The 21,708-nt window shown below is 30.2% G+C and overlaps 1 protein-coding gene across 4 annotated transcripts in view; it reads left to right on the forward strand.

Moving 5' to 3' along the window:
- The first annotated feature begins 14,769 nt into the window (after positions 1-14,769).
- The window catches only part of LOC142332158 (uncharacterized), a 42,748-nt gene continuing 35,809 nt past the window's right edge, over positions 14,770-21,708 (forward strand). For 3 of the 4 annotated variants that reach the window (XR_012758182.1, XR_012758184.1, XM_075378429.1), the window contains exons 1-4: positions 15,081-15,180; positions 17,223-17,370; positions 17,472-17,601; positions 20,620-20,745. Coding sequence is in view for 1 of the 4 variants with exons in the window: in XM_075378429.1 (XP_075234544.1) it covers positions 17,300-17,370; positions 17,472-17,601; positions 20,620-20,745 (327 nt within the window). In the remaining 3 variants the exon portion in view is untranslated. Of the gene's footprint in view, positions 14,900-15,080; positions 15,181-17,222; positions 17,371-17,471; positions 17,602-20,619; positions 20,746-21,708 lie in introns of those variants that run through there. The other variant, XR_012758183.1, reaches the window with a different exon arrangement.

The raw sequence follows: 21,708 nt of genomic DNA on the forward strand, positions 1-21,708 counted from the left end.
AGTGTTCGAGGAGGGCGAAGGAGAAGGCGAGTCAATATATGTGGCTGCATTGTCTGAAAGTGTGGGAGTTCCTGGATGCAGTTGCTTTGTCAACCGGCATCCGTAGTTTACTTTACCGCATTGCCGTGGGAAGCTAACCCTGAGTATAACTGACCACCAGCCAATTATTATGGCTCCAAGCGCTATAAAATGGTGGACTAGTCGCTAAGCTGTTCGAGGTTCAGTTGCCGTGTGTGGCACAGACATTCGGTTTTATGCTTTAGGGCGACCGAATGGAGTGGTAGCGGGAGAAATGCCAAGCAAACCAATATATATACTTTTATTTTACATCAATATATTTTCTATATACTTTGTGTGTGTATATATATATAGAAAGCTGAGGAATGTGCAACAATATGGTTAAATTAGAACGTGCCACGATTCTATCGGGTAAAAAGATTTAAGGAAAAAATATTTTTGGAAAATACGTGAGTTAAAAATATTAACATATCCACATAAATGCAATAAAAAATAAACTAAATATGAAGAACTACATATGCTTGCGCAGATATTACTTGCAAAGTGTACGGTACTTGTTTTGATGGAAATATTTATTATTTTCGTTAAAATAGGACGAAATTAAAAAAAAATTTTTTTAACAGTAATTCTTCCATAGAAAGCTTAGGATCACTGAAGGGGAACATAGTTCGATATAATGTACAACAAGCTACACACACACACACACACACACACACACACACACACACACACACACACAGAGAGAGAGAGAGAGAGAGAGAGAGAGAGAGAGAGAGAGAGAGAGAGAGAGAGAGAGAGAGAGAGAGAGAGAGAGAGTGAGAGAGAGAGATTTTATTAACCCCCTCTTTGAAAGTGTTGTGCGTTATTACAGCAGAAAACCGACTTTATTCCGTTTGTTATTTTCACACAATAAATAAACTATCTGACATAGTAGTTATTAAATCTGTGTCTGTTCAAATATTTCATTTTAACTATTGCAATGTCAAATTTTAAAATATGTACGTTACGATAGATTAGTAAATCACAGTGTTGATTCTGTGATTAAAAACATAAACCGTTTGAAAATAAAAACATGACTCAATATTTTTACATCCTCTTCATTTCATAATTAAAGAGAAAATAAAAATTAGATATTAATATCATATCAATCGAATTAATTAATTATTAAGACGAACAGATTATGAATATTTGTTTTAGTAATGGGGCGTGAAGACAATAACCGTTAATTGCCGCGCTGTCTGGCCTGCGTCTCTTTGTTATGTAATGTTGTGTAACCCTTCCTCACTCCATACTAGTATAAACGTTCAACGTTCAAGGTTAGACAGGCTACCACGTTAATACATCCCAGAATTGAGTTTGCTATTTTATAAAATAATTAAATAAAGTCAACAATATCAGATAAAACGTTCAACTTTTCGCTTTACGTTCGCTTTTTCACCGTCTGATTATTTTTATTTATTTATTTTTGAACTTGTTATCTTTATATGCAAATTAAAAAAGAGGATATTAAAAAAAAATTCGCTAATTCAAAGAGTGGAACACAATACATTTAGTTTTTTTAATCTGGTTAAACTGTATATTTGTGAGCTGATGTCTTAAGTTGAGAATCGAACCCGAAACCTTCAACGTTTCAATCGGTTCTTTCCAACATATTAGTCAAACTTGTTTACAGATGATACTTAAGTAAATAAAATTGAACTGTGAAGAACAAATCGATTCCGGATCTAATATTCACATGAATATAAGCAATCTGAGACAGAAGCATTACGCAAGTAATTATTTGTAGAGTCAATCCCGGGGCTTTAAGATCATGAATAGTGTTCTTTAAAGACGATACTCGGATAAGCATATTATACTGTGAACTGTCTCCAAGCTGAGAAAAAATCCGGACAAAATCGTTTGAGTAACCTTTTTTTAATAGCCAATATTCAAACAAGCATTAAACATATAAGCTAGTGTCCAAGCAGAGAATAGAACCCAAAACCTTCAGTACATCATTTGTTTTTTATATTACGAAGGCGACAAAATAGATTATAAAAATGAAAATGACACCCAAAAAATCTAATTACATGTCGCTTAATAGAATCTCTGGATTAAAGTGTTTTATTCATCGATAACCAAGTATTATTTAAAAACAAAGAATTATATTTTAAAAGATCTAAATAAAATTAAATTAGGCTTTACGTGTATACTAAAGTTCATTTATAAGTAGATTCCTGTACGTGTATGCACGCACGTACACACACATACATTTGATTTGAATATTGAATGTTGCTGAACTGTAAAATATGGAAGTCGGTTAGATATGATAACTTTGAACTTTAGAAATAATATTAATCATTACCTCCTTACGTACCATTCATGATTTTTGTAATCTATGTCATAAAAGATGCCCTATTTTTTAAATTCCTGATTAGATATTTAAAAAATAATAGTGATACTAAACAAAAATTATTTATGCGCTTGCAGGTCTGTATTGACATGTACGAAATGAGTTTGATTACATACATAACAGTTTGTTAGATATAATTAAGTAAAAATGTCATTATAACGCTGGCTGTTTTAGTGCACATTTATAAAAGATATTTTAATATTTTATGTAATTATAAGTTCGTCAAGTCTGATAAATAATAACAATATAGTAAAACTAATTTAATATTAGACAACCTGTGTGCTGGATGGTGAGTTGTTAAAAAAAAAAAAAAAATTAGATGGAATAATTTTTTCATTACTTTAATTTTTAAAAGTATTCGTTAAAAGATGTCTGTTGTTGGCGGTCGCGCCGTGGTGGGGAGAAGACAGACAGTGTAAACAGAGATGGTGAGTTAAAAAATAAATTACATGGAATAATTTTTTCATTACTTAAATGTTTAAAAGTACTAGTTAGAAGATGTCTGTTGATGGCGGTCGCGCCGTAGTGGGGGGAAGACAGGCAAACATAGTGAGTGCAAACAGAGAAATAACTAATCAAGCCAGGAACTCTAGTACTGGACTGGCGGGAAATTGTCGGTAGATAGATTGATTACGCATACGCATTCAGTTAGTGCCTCGAATTAATATTCACTCTTTTTTAACGTAACCTAATCCAGTTGTTAACGTCATCCAGTTTATATCTTTTGTATGAGACGTCTGTTATTATTGACAAAGGTGAGTTTTATTTTTTTAATAAATATTATTACGGAATATTATAACATCTTTGAAACAATAATTCCCATTTGTTTTATTTGTTATATTCAAATTATTTATTAGATTAAAAATGTTAAAACTCAGTTTACAATCATTTATTTTTACAAAATAAATTAATAATTATTTACTGTCTTTATCTGTTGACAATGTATCCAAATAGTTCTAAATAGTTGCGAACCAGAATCGCAAAAATAAACAAATAAAAATGAAATGCGTTATATGCTTGGCTATATAGGTTATTTGGCCATTAACTAGGGAAGTAAACTTTATTGTATATAAATTTACTGATGTAAGCCAAGTGTATTTCATGTGTTAGAAAAAGGTTTTCAACATGAAATTTATCATATCTCATTTTAGATATATTAATTTTTAAGTCTGATCAGTAAATAAAATCATCAGTAACTACATTGAAGGTTGATTCGTTATTAGGAGGGACCCTACTCGGAATCAAACACGGGGCCTTCTGTTTAACAGGCAAACATACTTATGCCATCGAATGGATAAAAAATTAACAATCTTTAATGATAGCAATTTTATCACAAATTACATGAATAATTTTTAAAGAAAAGTGGTGTATTTAAATTACAAAATAATTTGTAGAGAAACAATGTTCACTTTTCGCAATCATAAATAAGCATAAAAATATAATTTTATTTTTTAACAGATAATTTTATTTTTTTTATGCTTTCTATTCATTCGTTTAAATGAAAGAATGTGTGTTATTTGTACTGAAAAGAGTAGTAACATTCCTAAATAATTATTCACCTCTGTAAAATTAACAGAACTAGATTTTTTTTTGCTGCACAATACGAGTTTACAAGAGCAAAAAAGTATATATATAAACATAATAACTTCACATATTTTTAAAGGTAATTATGCCATTGTTTTTATGCGTCGTTGAGTGACGTATTACTCAATTCCGCTGTATTCTACTTATTATATACCAACCACAATAAAAAAATCATTTAAATTATTTGTTCTGTTAAAAAAAACCTAATCTTATGAAATACAATAATTAAAAGAGAGTGAAGCATGTTGTATATATATATATATATATGAATGCTAAGCAAGAAAGGAAAACATTCCCATCGGTAGCGTTGTCAAAAATTACTGAAGCTCCTAGGTTTGACTCCCAAGCAGCTTAACGTTTATATACCAATCTCAGTTATGTTGTTAATTATTCATAAATGAATATATGCTCAGGAATAATACAAAAAATAAAAAACAATCTTTTGCTTGTAAAGAAAGCAACAAAAATAAATAATAATATTAAAATGTTCAGGACATTGCCTTAAAAATAAACAAATCATGAAGATCCGAATAATCGAAGGTGTTAAATATATATATTGTTTCCAAAATAATTACTTCCATCCAGACATTTAAACGTAATTTTGGTTATTAAAAATTATTTTTTTTGGGGGGGAATTGAAAGCAACGCAGCATTCGGATAAATGAACATTAGAAGTCCGGTTAATTGCGAACCATCTAATTAAATACTTTATTATAATTAATTGAACGTGCATTAATTCGATATTTGAAGTTTGAAGTTTCGTTCGATATTTGAAGTTTGAAATTTAAAAAAAAATATTCTTTATTCTGATAAATTTTCGCGTGTACAGTGGCAGAGTTTAGAGTATTTAATTCAAGGATATCAGGTTCGAATCGTAATGAGACTCATTAAAAGTGGTTGTACTGATGTACAGTTCCCATTCAACCAAATTGTAACGGACACGTTATCTACTGTGATGAAAAAAAACATTCGAGGGTCGGAATGGAATCATCACCTTCTTTATGTGCCTTTGGCTGCGAATTGTAATAGCTAATGTACGTTGTCTCTTTTCTTCTCGTTAGGAAAAATCGTTAGATCAGAGGTTAAATTTTATTTATATTTTTAATTTAACGTTAACAAGTTTTTGTTGTAATTCTAATGAAAAATCGTCCTATACTTTTTCACTTACGAAAAGACATAAAAAAATTTAATCAATATTTTAGAAAAAATCGTCTAACATTTTATCAGTAATTCTTGTAATTACCAAGTTTTAACAAAAATATACTTTGGGCGAAAGAATTAAAAAAAACCACAACAAATGTATGTTTGTTCAAACAGCCTACGGTATTATGCGTGCGCGCGCGCACACACACACACACACACAAAATAAATAAAATTTATTAAACTGAAAATTATCGCTAAAATAAATAAATAATTTTTCTTTATAGAAAGCTTAGAACTAATGATGACGAATAAATTTCAGTATAATAAATTAAAAGTGCCACGATTTTATTGGATACTGAAAATTAATTATTTCTTAAACTTGTAAAATAAATATATTCCTATACTTACATAATTTCTTTAAAGTAAATCGTGTATTAAGGGTCGGATAATCGACTCTTACACAGATATTAATTTCAAAGATACGGTGCCCATTTTGATGTAAATATTTAACTGTTATTTTGATTAAAATAGGTAAAGGATATTCTTTAACCAATTTTTTTTTATTTATAGAATGCCTAGAATCACTGATGAAGAAACTTTTTACTGTGTAATAGATTATAAGATACCACCACTCTATCGAATAACAGTATAATAAGAATGAAATATATAAAATAATATTATTAATATATGTACCTAATTCCATAAAAAATAAACTAGGTATGAAGAACCTGATAATCAACTGTTCCGTAGATATTAATTTCAAGGTATATTTATTTTGATGGAAATATTTATTTATTATTTTCATTCGGATAATTAAATATTTTTTATACGTTTTTTTTTATTGAAAGCTTGGAATCACTGAAGAGGAACATTTTTCAGTATAATTACTTGAAGCTATCAACTATATCGTAGAATCATACAGTGAAAATTAACTATTTTTGTAAAATATTACTATATATACTTAATTTTCTTAAAATTAAATTGTGTATGAAGCACCGAACAGTAGACTGTAACATTCATATTAATTTAAAAATATATTTATTTTTATATAATTATTTAATCATTATTTTGGTCATAATAAAATTCTTAGATGTTAGCAATAACTTCAAAATTGAAAACAACACACACTTTTGGATAAGTGATTAATAAGTAATATTAATAAGTAATTAATATTAATAAGTAATATTTCAATCATTTCTAGATCGTATTTTAAATTTAATGACTTCATCTCCTCGCACCAAATAAGATACTCCGCTTGGAGGACAGATTCAGAACATTTATTATCATAATTTATCGCTAAGAATTTTAGTTCATCCCCTTTTTCAGCACTAGCTGATCTAGCAAAAGAACCTGAAAACTTTATGAAGATTCTTGGAATGCCATTTAACTGTCTACGCATGCGTTTGGATTGCGATAAGCAAGTGTTGCATTTCTGGCTTGCGGGAAATCCCCCAAGAAAGGGGTCAAACCAATTTTGGTGGGAGGGGGTCCGAGGGACCGCCTCCGACTAGGTTATATTATATCAACATAACCTTTTTTTCATGCATCAAAAATCTATAAAAACTAGAATTCTATACAGAAGAATTGAGAAGAGAGTGGAAGAAGTGTTAGGAGAAGACCAATTTGGTTTTAGGAAAAGCATAGGGACAAGGGAAGTAATTTTAGGCCTCAGATTAATAGTAGAAGGAAGATTAAAGAAAAACAAACCGACATACTCGGCATTTATAGACCTAGAAAAGGCATTTGATAATGTAGACTGGAATAAAATGTTCAGCATTTAAAAAAAATTAGGGTTCAAATACAGAGATAGAAGGATTGCTACATTTACAGGAACCAAACAGCAACAGTAATAATTGAAGAACATAAGAAAGAAGCCATATTAAGAAAGAGAGTACGACAAGGATGTTCCCTATCCCGGTTACTTTTTAATCTTTACACAGAACTAGCACTTAATGATGTTAAAGAACAATTTAGATCCGAAGTAACAGTACAAGGTGAGAAGATAAAGATGGTATGATTTGCTGATGATATACTAATTCTAGCCGAGAGTAAAAAGGATTTAGAAGAAACAATGAACGTCATGGATGAAGCCCTAGGCAAGAACTATTGCATGAAAATAAACAAAAGTAATGAAATTAGTAGAAATAACAAAGATGAACCGCTGAATGTGAAAACAGGAGGAGAAAAGATTACGGAGGTAGAAGAATTTTATTATCTGGGAAGTAGAATTACTAAAGATGGACGAAGCAGGAGCGATATAAAATGCTGAATAGCACAGGCGAAACGAGCCTTCAGTCAGAAATATAATTTGTTTACATAAAAAATTAATTTAAATGTCAGGAAAAGATTTTTGAAAGTATGTGTTTGGAGCGTCGCTTTATATGGAAGTGAAACTTGGACGATCGGAGTACTGAGAAGAAAAGATTAGAAGCTTTTGAAATGCGGTGCTGTAGGAGAATGTTAAAAATCAGACTGGTGGATAAAGTGACAAATGAAGAGGTGTTGCGGCAAATAGATGAAGAAAGAAGCGTTTGGAAAAATATAGTTAAAAGAAGAGTCAGACTTATAGGCCACATAAAGAAGACAAAAAAAAACTTTTTTTTTCTCTTGTTTAACCTCCGGATCCACAGTTAGGTATTGCTTCAGAGGATGAGATGAATGATTTGTAGCGTGTGTGAAAATGCCATGCCTTTCTTTTTCCTGTTTAGCCTCCGGGAATTACCGTTCAGATAATACTTCAAAGGATGAGTGAGGATGATATGTATGAGTGTAGTCTTGTACAGTCTCAGTTCGAATTTCTGTGATGTGTGGTTAATTGAAACCAACCACCAAAGAACACCGGTATCCACGATCTAGTATTCAAATCTGACTTTACTTGGATTTGAACGCTGGAACTCTCGACTTCCAAATCAGTTGATATGGGAAGACGCGTTCACCACGTGACCAACCGTTGGGGTGCAAATGCCACACCTTGTATCAACATAACCTAACCGAACATAACTTACATAAGCTATCCTGTTATAACTAATGTTAAATTCATATTTTATGAATACCCTCTTATAACTAATGTTAAATACATATTTTATGAATACCCTCTTATAAGTTAAATACATATTTTATGAATACCCTCTTATAACTAATGTTAAATACATATTTTATGAATGTTGTATGGAGAATATGTAAAATGATACTTAATAGATCGCTATATATTTGTTAAATTCTTCAACAATGGAGGCGATTATACGTATTAATAGTTTATATACGTACGTGTAGGTACGAATATGTTTAATAGTTTGAAAATGCTTTAAACCACTTAAAAACTTTAGTTTGTGACAGAGCATCATTTCCATACGCCCGTTTTAATTTTGAAAAAGTTTCAGTAGCAGTCTCACCGAGTTTAACACAAAACTTAATTGCACAACGTTGCTAATAATTAGTATCACTCATTTTTGTAACGCACAAGAAAAACTCATTTCACGAAAAGTTTGTTTACATCTCATGCGGCAACAATAGACTAATACCTAATAGATTAATACCTAATATAAATCAGCTGTTCATATAACCATATGTTTATGTAACTTTGCAGTGTTGTCACTTTGGCTGCCAAAAAAAAACCTAGTGTCTACTTTATTTAGAGACCCGTAAATAAAATAATTTAATAAAAACAAAAGCTTATTCATTATTTCTTTTGAATTAAGCCCATTTTTATTATCAATTCTAGTTTTATTCATGTTTGCGACTACAATATTTCTCGATTTAGAATTTAAAATCTAAACAATGAAAACTGAATTATCCCCTTTTTTTTATTACTTTTAAGACCATAATGGATCACTTTAGTTCTTTCTTTTTTTTTGGCAAGTTCTTTCTTTTCTTGCTGATTTGTTGTTTTTCAGCTTTTTTTTTTTGCCAGTAATTTCTAAGGGTTTCAGATCTTCTTGCCCTTTCTTATTCAGAGTACACCCGGCTTATTGTTTTCTTGGGTTTTGGTAGGAATCTTGTTTCTTTATTTTTTAATTTCTCATAGTTTCCGGTTTTCGTTTTTAGGTTTTCACGGGTTACGTCTAATTCCTCCATGTCTTTCTGTACTTCGTATAACCAGTTCGGTCTGCTTTTCTTGTTCCAGAAAAGTTAGATTATCCGTCTGATAAGTCTGGTCTCTTCCATTCTTAAAATATGAACTAGAAAGGAACTATCCCTTTATTATATAAAAATTTAATTTAATAATATAGCCTTGTATTTATTTATTAATAATTAATTATTAATCTACACAAAAATGTTTGAATTAAAACCGGAAAGTATACAAAATTTAATTTCACTAATAACTTCTGATTTTTTCATATTATTGTTTTTTATTGTTATTATTGATTTATTATTTTTTGTAAAACTTCTACAATCTGAGGTTAATCATTTTAATAAATCAAAATATTTAAATTAGAAAAAAAGAAATATATGAACATGAAGTCGGATTCGAACCGATGTGCCTTTCGCTTGTAAGTTACAAATATTTTATTAATTAAAACTTTATTTGGCTATAACTCTGGAACCGATGAAAAACAAGTACCGCTTATTATGTATCGTTGAAAAGCTCTCAATGAGGGCTTTTGTTTTAGAAAAGGGTCAGAATACAAATGTTTTGGATTTTGGCCTTTTTGGACACGTTTGATTTAATTGTTTGCAATCAAAAGGAGAAGTGAACAACTAGATGTTACAACAGTTGTAAATCCAAAATTTCAACATTCTACGGCTAATTGTTTCCTAGTTTCCAAGCAAAGGGTTGGGCAGATTTTAATTTCCTTTTCACCAAAGTTCATTATTTTTTTTGGGTTGTCAATTAATGCAATTAAATGTAACTATTGCCATTTAAGATTTTTATGTTGCTGTAGGTGTAGCGGAAAGGATGGATTCCACCTGTTTGAAAATAATTTTAAAAAGGTTCCCCTCGAGAATGTTGTACATGTCTGCAAATAAAAATACGACGGGACTGATAGCTGTTGAATAATAAATGCGGTAACTTTTCAATTAATCACCTGCTATGAAAAATTAAACCAGAATTATGAATGCTATTACATAATTGTTTTAATATATAAATTATTTTATATTATATAAAATATTAGTCACATATAACACTATGAAAACATAAAACATTATTTTGGATCTCATAACCGGATAAGTTAAAATAAAGTGAAAGAAGTAGTTTGATGTAATACTTTAGATATAATTGCATAACTTCAAATAAACATGCTCCTTGTCTCAACTGCTGCAAATTTATTGATTAGTTTCTCAAATTTATGCTATTGTTGGTAACCTCCCGCTTCACACTCTGCAAAGCCAAGGCTGAAAACTTTTCTGCCCGGCTGATGATCTCAGGTAGGCAGGATAAGTTTTAACTTTAACCTTTCGCAACTGGCACTGGATGTTGTAACAGTCAGTAAGATCTGAAGAGCGGCTTCCAAATTTGGAAATACATAATCCCCAAACTACACGATGAAGTGTAGCAGGTTCGCAGGTGTCGAAATCTTAACATCAGCCCTTGTGTTGAGTAGCATTCACCAGTCCATTATTTCACTGAACATCTCCAAGCCATCCAACCTGCCAATAAAAATGCATCTCTGCTTCAAGCTACTTTCATTAGTTGCGTACATTTGTATGTAAAAGAAAATCAAAACCGATTTCAGTTTTTTCAAGCTGATGAATTCTTCTCCCATAAGCTTTTGTCAAGCATTCTTTTCATCATTCATAGCATTTCATTATCTATTGTTAGCCTTATATCCTCTTTTGTTTCTCCAGCCATTTTCTTCTTCCTTTGTTGTTTCTAAACTTGGAGATCACAAGAACTGCACAGTTCCTTTGCTTCTCAAGAGGATTCTTGCATATGGCATCACTGTTTACTAGGAAATGGTCTTGTAAAGCCTGAATATCTTGAGCAGTATTATGGAAATTCATTGTGTCATCCTGAAGCCTTTTCTAAAATCAGTCAATCTTGACAAAACTGAAGAAGGACCAGAAACTCGAAGTTAAAATCTGATATAACAACTGAATCGCAACACTTCTTGTATCTGAATTTTCATTCTGATCATCTGCTATATTTTCCATTAGTTCTACCAAGTGTTGTCAATTTAACAGCTTCTTCACTGACTCACCAAGAGCAGTTTTCAGTCTCTAATCGAACAGCTGACCACAAAAAATAAACGTACATAGCTTGCACAGTACTGAAAAATATCATACCTTTACCTCAAGACTTAAAATAATGAATCCCCAAGTAAATTAAGTGTGTGATTATCACAGTTAACAGATATACTTTTTGAATAAAACTTCTGGTTTGTTTTTTAGCCAGACATTATAGATGTGTTGTTTTAAAACTGTGATCGACAGACAGTTTTCAAAAAGTAATTTATACAACATTTGTTGCAATGTCATGTCTGCAATCCTTTCTGTATATGTTTTATGAGTTTGAATGAATACTAAGAAAGACTCCTTCATAACTTCAGTTTATCCTCAAAGTTTATATCTACATATCTAATGATCTTTGACACTTGTTCCTGGTGAGCAGAGTCACGAGTTGAATCAAACATTATTCCGTAGTATTTGGTTTTGTGGTTGTCATACACAAGTTTTTCTCCAACTGAAGATGCTAAAAGCTGGATGAATTCATTTTGTATTTCTGGTGAAAGGTATGTATTTGATACTAAATTTTGCTCTACGTATAAAAGGTCATGGTCAAACTCTTCAACAAGCTTCAGAAGTTCTATAAAATTTCCAGTGTTTCTGTCACTCCTGTTTTTCAGTTTCAGTGATAGTTTCTTTTTCTGCAGTCTCTTATGGCCAAATTTTGTTTGGCTAAATATTCTATGCAGGGTTACACGTTTTAAATACTTGTCAACATTTCTTTTTCTCTTTAACAATGTAATTTTGAAGCTGTGCAACTATTAAAATTTTTTTTATCAGTCTTATTTTCACATTGTGAAAGAATTTTAATACCTTTGAGAATTCTCATGTTCAATAATTTTGTCTGGTTTTTTCAATTATTTAAAACCATTTTCAGTTTCCAGAGAAGAACAGTTACTGACTGCATCTTTTGATGGGAAAAGCAGATACAAAAAACAAAATGCTGCACCCTTCACAGAGGAATGTACCAATGAAGATCAACTCACCGTACCTCCTTTTTGTAATTTTTTTGTAAATCATGACAAAGTCACTGATTTGTGTAAAAGGCCCACCACTATTCTGAAAATAAATTTACCCTCTTTGTCCTATTTCTATGCAAAGTGCGTCTGACATGATTGCTTTTCCTGATGCCTGGTTAAACTTCATATATCCAAAATTTTGAAGGTGAATCACATCATCTACAATTTTAGTATATTTTGGCTTGTCTTGTTGAACTGGACCAGGTAAATCATCATACAAATCTTCTGATGAACCTTTATCCACTTTATCTAAATCTGGCTGTTTTTAATCTATTTCATTACTCTGCCTCTCTCTTCCAAGGCCTTTAGTAGAGCATGAGATGTGTTTCTTATTACATCACCTATTGATTTTGATGTCAATAATTAAGAATTTTTTCCTCTTTTTCAAAAGCTGTCAGAATTTTGCTTGAATATTCTTCGTCTTGGGTCTTCCTTCTGCTCCACTTAATTTTTTCTGTAGCATTCATTTCATTTTATTGAATATCTGTAAAAATTAGAAATATAAAATTAATAACCGATCAAGTTCCATCGTGATTCATTTTGGAACTTAATGATTGTTATTCATTATGTTTTGAATGAGTATAATTTGAAATTTGTTCCATATTTTAACCTACGAATGGACAAACATTAATTTCAAAATGAAACTGTAAGTGCATTTAAGCAGGGAAAACATTCCATTCTGAAGTTATATAACATTGATTTGACATCCCCAGATACTGCCCTCAGGGACAGATGTGTGCCCTCTTACCACTCTAGTGTAGTAGTTTGTATTTGATTAATTTCTTAAAAAGAAAAGATTAAATTTCTTTTCACCTTACATTTTATCCTTGCATATCTTGTTAAATTCATGTGTAACATATCCCCAAGTACAACAAGCTAAAACAAAAAATAACATACTTACTGTTATCTTTATTTTGATTTTATTTGGCACTTGATAATCTATAATCCAGAAATAAGTAAATTGTTAAGTGGCATTGGTTCTTATGTTTCTCCAAAAACAGTATATTGTTTACACAAATATCATGTATGGCAATAATCATCCTTGCAGACTACTTCAAGCTATACCTGTTTAGGCAATACAGCAAGAAAAAATGTTTCAGAAGTGTTTTTAAAGTAGGAAATAGTTCTGAAGGACAAGATTCTTATCAATGCTTTGTTTCCTATATTGCTGGAGCAAAGAAATTGTTAATCTAGAGTGGGAAATCAACATAGCTTGATAGGATTTATGAAATGTATCGATGTACCATAGTGAAATTTTATTTTGGCCCTGGAACCAGTAATTATGTTAAAAATATGGTATGGTGTATGGATAAATTTGTTAAGATTGATGAAATCATGCATGCAAAATGCAAAGATAAAACTTTGGACATTTTTTACACAAGTGAGTTTTCAGAAAAATCTGTCAGAGACTAAGTAAGCATTCATTTGAAAAGGACTTGACTGAAACATTAAGAGGGTAATTTAAATGATTAATCGAACCATGTTCCTTCCATAAAATGAATTCAAAATGCCTGGGTGCTTACAAACTGTAGGTCACCAGTTATGATAAAAAAATGGCCGGATCCAACTGATGGTACCCACAGTCAGCATAAAAAGCAAATGTGGCTACCACACATAAAGAAATAAAATTTAAGGTACGCTTATATAGCACCTCGATAGTCTGGTTCAGGTAGAGCGGCAAGTGAAAACCAAGAATGCTTATCTGTTTGACACATTTGCCAAATTGCCACCACAATAAATAAGTAGACATATTTATTTAACAATATTAAAAATAATGAAAAAATTCATATTACGAGTTTAAGATTTTTCAATGGGATTGTTCAATCTATAAGAACCCACAGCATTATATTTATTTTGAAAGCTAATCTGTAACAATCTCTGGATGATCACATTTCTCCACTAAAAATAATGAAAAGTTGACAAAATATTATTTAAGCATATGCTAATTTAGTTTTTACACGACTGCTCAAAATGGATTGTAATGTATTTAGGGTGTGTGAGTGTATATATTTGTTCCACTGTAGCGGCTCAATGGCTGAACTGATTTAGATGGATGACCCTATGTTGGAATCCTTACATTACCGGAGTTGTGTAGGCTACAAAAAAAAAAATATATAAATATATATATTTATTTATTGACACTTAGTAATATTCTAAGTAAATATAAATATTAGTTTGCTACAGCTGAATAAATCTATACATATTACATGACTGCCCAAGAAGGATTAAAATATTTACGGTGTACATATGTTTGTTTCAGTGTAGCAGTTCAACAGGCTGAACTGATTTAGATGTATGACAGCGCATTAGAATTCTTATGTTACTGGAAGTGTCATAGGCTATATAAGTAAATAAATATATATATATATATATATATATATATATATATATATAAATTTAGGGGCTCTGGAATTCTGCATAACAGTTTCGTTTAATGATCTGCTCTGGCCGGGCCATTTTTTTTTGGCAGTCGAGTTTTTTAACTTTTAACAGATATAAAACTTGTGTTATCTCTTAAAGGTGGATAATTTCGATAACGTCTTCTATGAGTATATTTCCACACATTTAAGCAGTACCGGTAAGTCGGCTAAACATTTTTTTTATTCATTTCTTCTTTTTATTTTAAACTATTTAAAACGTTGTTTTATAATGTAATAATTTTTGGCTTTTTTTGAAATTGTACTATAAAAAGTCATTTTATATTTCATTTACATTACTACTAAAATTCATGTTGGCATCGTCGGTCCGATTGATTTGCCGTAATCATCTGTTTGCGAGTTAGGTTAGTTGAATTAAAACTATAGCAAGTTATTGTAAGTTGATTGTCGATAGTTTATATTCGTTACTTGTTTATTCGATGTAAGTTAATTACGCTAATATTAATATTTAATGACTACTAATGTAAAATATGTATTTTTTGGCAACTGTAGTTTCTATTTTTTCTATTCTTTTAAAATGCAGTTTCAAAGAAAAAAATTCTGAAGTTCGTCCTTTTTGTGTAGTTTACTTATTTATAGTTTTTTCTTTTTTAATAATTTATTCTTTAACGTATTTTTAAATGTTTATTGTTTTGTCCTGTTAAGTACGTAATAAGTAACAATAGTTTTGTTTTCACAGACAATTGTTTAATCATTTCTAGATTATATAGTAATAATACGTTTCTTCAACGTTTTGAACGTCATCAAAAATATACACAAAAAATTATAGTAAGAGTTTAGGAGAAAAGGTTTTGTCAATGTTATTTTAAAAATTAATATTTAGTTTGGAACAGCATGATGAAACGTGATTACACGTTAAATTATTTACCATTAATATTTTAATTAGCGACTGTATGGAAACAAGCTTGTGCTTATTGTATGTTTCTTTTTAGTTATTTACACATTTACCCAGATTTGTATTTCAGTAACAAAGAATTGAACCAAAAAACTGAAAAAAACTTACGATAAACATAATGCTTGTAGCTTATATCTATTTACAGATAAATACATACGTAAACAAAACCCTTTTTTTAATGATGATATTTTTCCACTCATTTTTGAATAAAGTTGCTGCTAATTTGAAATTATATTCAGCCAGAGTTGAAGAATAAATATCTTATGAGTGGACTGTAAGGTTTTTAAAAGTGTATATAATTATTTATCAATTTCTGTTTTTGTATTTATTGATTGCAGTCCTGATAAAGTTTCATGAGTATTATTTCAGAATTATTTTTATTAATTTTAAATCTAAAAACCATTACCATATCTCTTTTTATTTGGTAATCCTGAGCAGTTACTTGATCAACATTAATTTGTTTTATACTTTAATATGTGCTTAGGATCAGCAAAACACAAGATGTAAATTTTGAAAACAGATTTGGACAGCGGGTGCCCCATGCAAGGTCAAAGTCCACGCCACATTATCGGTACTATAGTCAATTGACTATCAGTTTTGTGAGTTATTGAGACATGGTCTCAGATATTAATCCATTCTGTGGAGAAAGGTTAGGGTTAAGGTTAGATTTTTGTGGAGAGAATTTAGGGATAAATTACTAAAGTTTGGTAATACTTAACTCTGTCTTGTAGGAAAAGTGGCTGAATTTATGTTATAATGGAAATATACTTATTACAGAGAGAGACTATACTACATGTTCTAGACTGTTGGTCTTGTGTACGATGGATAATCAGCTTACAAAGAGCGGCATCAGTCATCTTCAGCTGACTGAGTCTTTGACTGAATAACTATTAAGGTAGTTTATAGTTCTAACTACAAAACTGTATGTAACCTCTCTCCACAGAACTCTAACCTTCACCTTAAACCCTAACCTCTCTACACAGAATGGATTATTATCTTAACAGGTCACCATAACTCACAAAACTGATTGTTAATTGACTAAAATATTGATATCCTCGGCTTGGATTTTTACCTTCTACAGATCATTGCTGTCCAAACCATTTATCATTTAGATATTGTATTTAACTAATTCTAAGCATATCTATTATTAGTAGGAGAGCTGTTAAACATTTTAGGTTAGGTATTTGATGCTCTGTGAAAATTTGTGTAATACTACTTTTTTAATGTGTGAATACAAAATCAAAGACCTGGCTGAAGCATAGTGGGAGCCTAGCAAACCCTTGAATTTTTAATTTGGCAAAAAAAATTGCTTGAGGCATTTTGAAATTTTAATACTTGTAAATTTAGTGTTTAATGAAATAAGAAATAAAAAAGCCAGATTATTTAGTCGGGTTTAAAATTTTCCCAGGCTGTTTCAAAATTGTATTTCATAAATATTGAAACAGTATATAAATATAAATAGATTGGTTTAAAAATTTCAATGAATGTAATGTTTTATAGTTTGCAGCGATTTTATTGTTTTCATTATAAATACTTAAATTTTAATTTGAATGTTTTTATTTTTGAAGGTAATGGATGTACCTTTAAAGAATATCTACACATTTGAAACTCTGTCCTCTTAACAGTATCAAACTAGAAATTGAAGATGATAGCGCAGAGGAAACATTATGCTTGTTTTTACCACGTCACCCGATTGATGATATTACATCTGATTGTGTAAGTATAATTTGATTTATGTTTTTTGTTTATGTCATATAGGAAGTGTCATCACATCATTAAACTTAACATTAAAATGTTAATTTTATGTTTTAGGATAGTGAATCTCTGCAAGTGAAAGAGGGGCCACTTGGTAATAGTTGTGATAATTATAATGAAGTTACTGATCCTCTTGTGATTGAAGGGATCAAGTTAATTAAATCTGAAGATCATGTAATTAAGAATGAAGTGGTAAGTTTTATTGTGCATTTATTTTATATTGAAAGTGATGTATGAAGTTTATTCTAGCCCTCTCAGAGTGTATTCATCGGAGTATTATATGAATGAAAGTTTATGTATGCACTTAATGTCGATTCTTTAATTTGACTTCATTACATTTTTTATCATGTTTTGATTCTTTCTTTAGTAATTCTTGAATTTAAAAGTTTAACTTACACGTACAGGGAGCATTACACTTCTGATGCTTTACCACATTGGCCAAAACATTACGACTGTTTTTATTATGATAATGCGCGTGTACCCATGTCTCAAATTGTAGATGCAAAACTCCATGAAAATTTATGCTTTGACAGTGGCAAGTTGAAGCATGTGCTGTAAAGTTGTTTTATTCCAATATATTCAAGGTTATGGTCGAGTCTTCTAGTTTACAGGCTTGATAAATTTATTTTGCATTTTTGTAAGGCTTATCATACATGTATTTTTAAAATAGGTTGTTTGGGTTTGTTTTCGACATCAATTTCTCTAGGCTCCAGTTTGACTTACTGTTGCATCATCATATTGGTGTCAGCTTATTTCTATCACGCATTATTTATTGCTGTTTAGTCTTAATATATATATTATTCTTAAGTGTTTTTTATTCTCAGCCAATTTCAGTATTGTCATAGTTCCTAGAAGTCTATTTCTCTTTTTCTGCCCTGATGTCATTTTTTCAACTTGTGCGTATTCAGAAATTTATTTTATCAGCCTTACGTAATTTTTTAGTGGTCTGCTTGCTTGTAAATTATTTTTGTTATGTCTTCATTCCCGAATTCCACACATTTTCTCTAATCGTTCTCATACTAACACTTAGGCACTACTCTTGTTGCCAACACACACTCTCTTAGGTCTGCCAAGGTTTGGTTTCCACCTCTTTTCACTTACGCCATTTTTTCGGCAGAGTAGATCAGACTTTCACCATGTGCGGTCGACTGTGACCTTTCTCTCTCATACTTCATGTTTTTAAATACGTTCGTCGTCTTCGTACTCTCATAAACGTTGTGGTATTTCTCCGTCTAAATATTCTGTAGTTCAACTCGTCAGTGTTTCGTGACTTCACCGATCTCTATGTTTTGTTTTGCCTCGTTTCTTTGTTAAGTTCAAATTCTGTATATTACGTCTCTCCGGAAAGTGTTTCAACCGCTACAAACTGCCGAATCTTCTCCAGCTGCTGATTTCTTTTTTCATCGATGCAGATTCTCTCCAAATTCATTGCTACATATCTGAGGTGCTACGTAATTATTCAACTTCTAATCACAAATTTTTTATTCGCCATCACAGACTACGCCAAGGATAACTGTATGTATATGTGCACTTTAATTTCACGAGTTCATTTTTTACCGATATTCGTGTGTTATTAAGGGATGTTCAAATCCTTCATTATTTATTATAGTAAACAGTTACGCTATTAGTAAAATTTGTGAAACATTCAGTAAATCGTACATTATGTTTTTCAAGTTGGGTTTAAAAAACCATTTATTCACTTAAGTGCACTCAGTACAGGCAGTCCAGGTGGCTTATATAAGGTTATGTTATTATGTCATGTGCAAACATATTTTATGTGCTTACTTATTACAATTTGTTTATATTTGTACTTGACTCTATCATTCATTTTAATGTAATTTGTTAATCGCAGAGATTAATTATTATCTATTCATGAACTGAATTCATATTACTTCTCTTAAATTAATCTAAAGAAAATAACTCTTGATGTGAAGTTACGTTTTTGGACTTCTTTGTAATTTTATATTTTCAAGAAAGCTTGTTTACTAAAATAAACTCTATTTATATGTTCACTTTTTTCAATTTGATTATTGTAATGAACTCTTTTTTTATACTGAAATATAATCGTGGCCTTTTTTCTATACTAAACTAGAATTACATTCTTTAATTATTTAATGTTAAGTTTGATGATGTTCATAATTCAGAAAAGGCCAGTGCCAATAGTAAGATGTACTGTAGTTTATTTTTCTAAGTTAATGACATTTGTTCATTGCTAATTTTTCAATATTACAGCATATGTCAGTAATGCAAATAGTTTTCCAGTCATACTATGTTTATTGATGTTATGTTTTTCTAAGTATATAATTGTAAATTGGGTGTTTTATGTTCTCTTGTTTTCAGGCTTTGTTAAATTGTTGATTTTCAAAATGTGTATTTGAAAAATGTATATTCATCTATTTCTCATTTAATATCATTATTCATATGTTGATTCAGCTGACATTTCTTATATAGAATTAAGTTATGTTTATTTCATAATTTCTTTTAATTTTTTAAGGCTATGATTTAACATAAGTTCAGTTGTTTTCTTTCTAATTAAAGTCCAATTTCTTTTGGCAAATACGAGCTGTGTGTTCTTTTATTTTTGTTAACTTTACCCAACAATAAATGCAAATGAATTGAAGAAAAGTCCGTTAAAAAACCCAGTAAAATAAAGATTGATAAAAAAACTTCCCATTGAAGCAAAGATCTATTTGAATAGTGTTAAAATTTTCAAATAATGTATTTGTTTTTTTTTTAAATTGCCGAGTTTGAATTTAAAAAGTCCAGTTAGTTTGACATCTGGAAATTTGGGGCCCCACTGTTTATCTTTTCATTACATATATATCATCCGCGTTTCATTTGGCCTTGGTGGTGTTGATTTTATGTTCTGTAGTTAAACAAATTGCAACCTACACATTAAGAAAATAAAACCTGTATACATTTTTAATAACTAGTGTTATATTTCATCGATAGAAAATTTATATAAAAATTAATTAAAACAACTTTTTTATTTTTTTGGTCTATTTCTGTCTTAATTCTTGATTTTTGTATCATTTTTAGCAATTAGACTTAGATTTTTAATGGTATTTGTTACCAAAAATATCTATTTTAAATTGAATTTTATGATGTATATAATGGTATTATTAAGTTGCAGGTAGAATAAAAAAAATGATTTAATATTAGTTCGTTTTCATATTTTTTTAAGGTTTTTCATTATCCTTTTTTTTAAAGGAATCTGAGAACTTGTTGAATGATGATCTTTCATCACTACCTAATCTTAATATGAGAACCAATGAAGAAATAAATGATTTACGCACGATGAAGATAGAAGAAGAGATGTGGTTTTATCCAGGTCATGTAAGTATTAATTACTGGACATGTAATAAACATGATTTCTCTCTTGTTTATTTCATAAATATATGTATGTAATTTGTATATATGTATATTTTATTACTTTTACTGTTATAAAAAAAATTGTTTTTATTTCTATTAGTTCTATTTAATTGACTATTTAACTGACTTATGCTATGTGTAAATGATAAATTATCAGTGTGTGAGAGTAAATTTTTGTTTGAAAATTTGGTAATAACTAAATGTATGTATTATAATCTGTTGATACAATTCACATTTCAATAAGCTCCAGGTGATTTGTTTTTAATTGTTCCGGTTGTAAAATTTGATTATTTTACCAGGTAAGCAATTTAAAATGGACCTGACACAGAGAGAAACACACAACGCCAGCGGAAACAGTCTGGTTTGTGTGGGTTCCACCTAGTTGGTTACTATTTGCTATGTTTCTGAAAATATTCAGAAGTTATTATACTAGGTTGTTTGTAAGGGTTTGGCATTTGTTTTTGGTTTCTATCTTTGGGTATTTTATTTCAAATTTTTGGTTACGTAATTAGCCTAGGTAGGTTATCTAGGCTATTTGTTGGAGTGGGTGGGTTTATTTTCTTTGAACTACTCTATTGGCACAGGGACTGTCTATTAGTCAGTTTTTATTTATTGTTATTGGTTTTTGCTATGTTTAATAATTTGCGTAATTTTGAATTTGTTGAAATTTCATATTTGTTTAATTTGAACAGCTGTCTTGTGTTGGCAACTGTTTGTGTTGATAGTTTTTATTTGTATTGTGTGTTTATTATTGTGCACCCACTTTGTTTAGCAAAAGATAATGACTGTTTGTATGTCTACTAGACTTTAATCTGAGATTTTACGTGAAAATTTTCTTACCTGAATTTTCATGTAGTCAATCCAACACGTGAATTTCTTGTACTTGTGGATTTACCCATTTAGTTCACTATATAGTGGTTTGTTGAT

The sequence above is a fragment of the Lycorma delicatula genome, chromosome 11, assembly GCF_047948215.1.
Source record: "Lycorma delicatula isolate Av1 chromosome 11, ASM4794821v1, whole genome shotgun sequence".
Taxonomy (NCBI): Eukaryota; Metazoa; Arthropoda; class Insecta; order Hemiptera; family Fulgoridae; genus Lycorma; species Lycorma delicatula.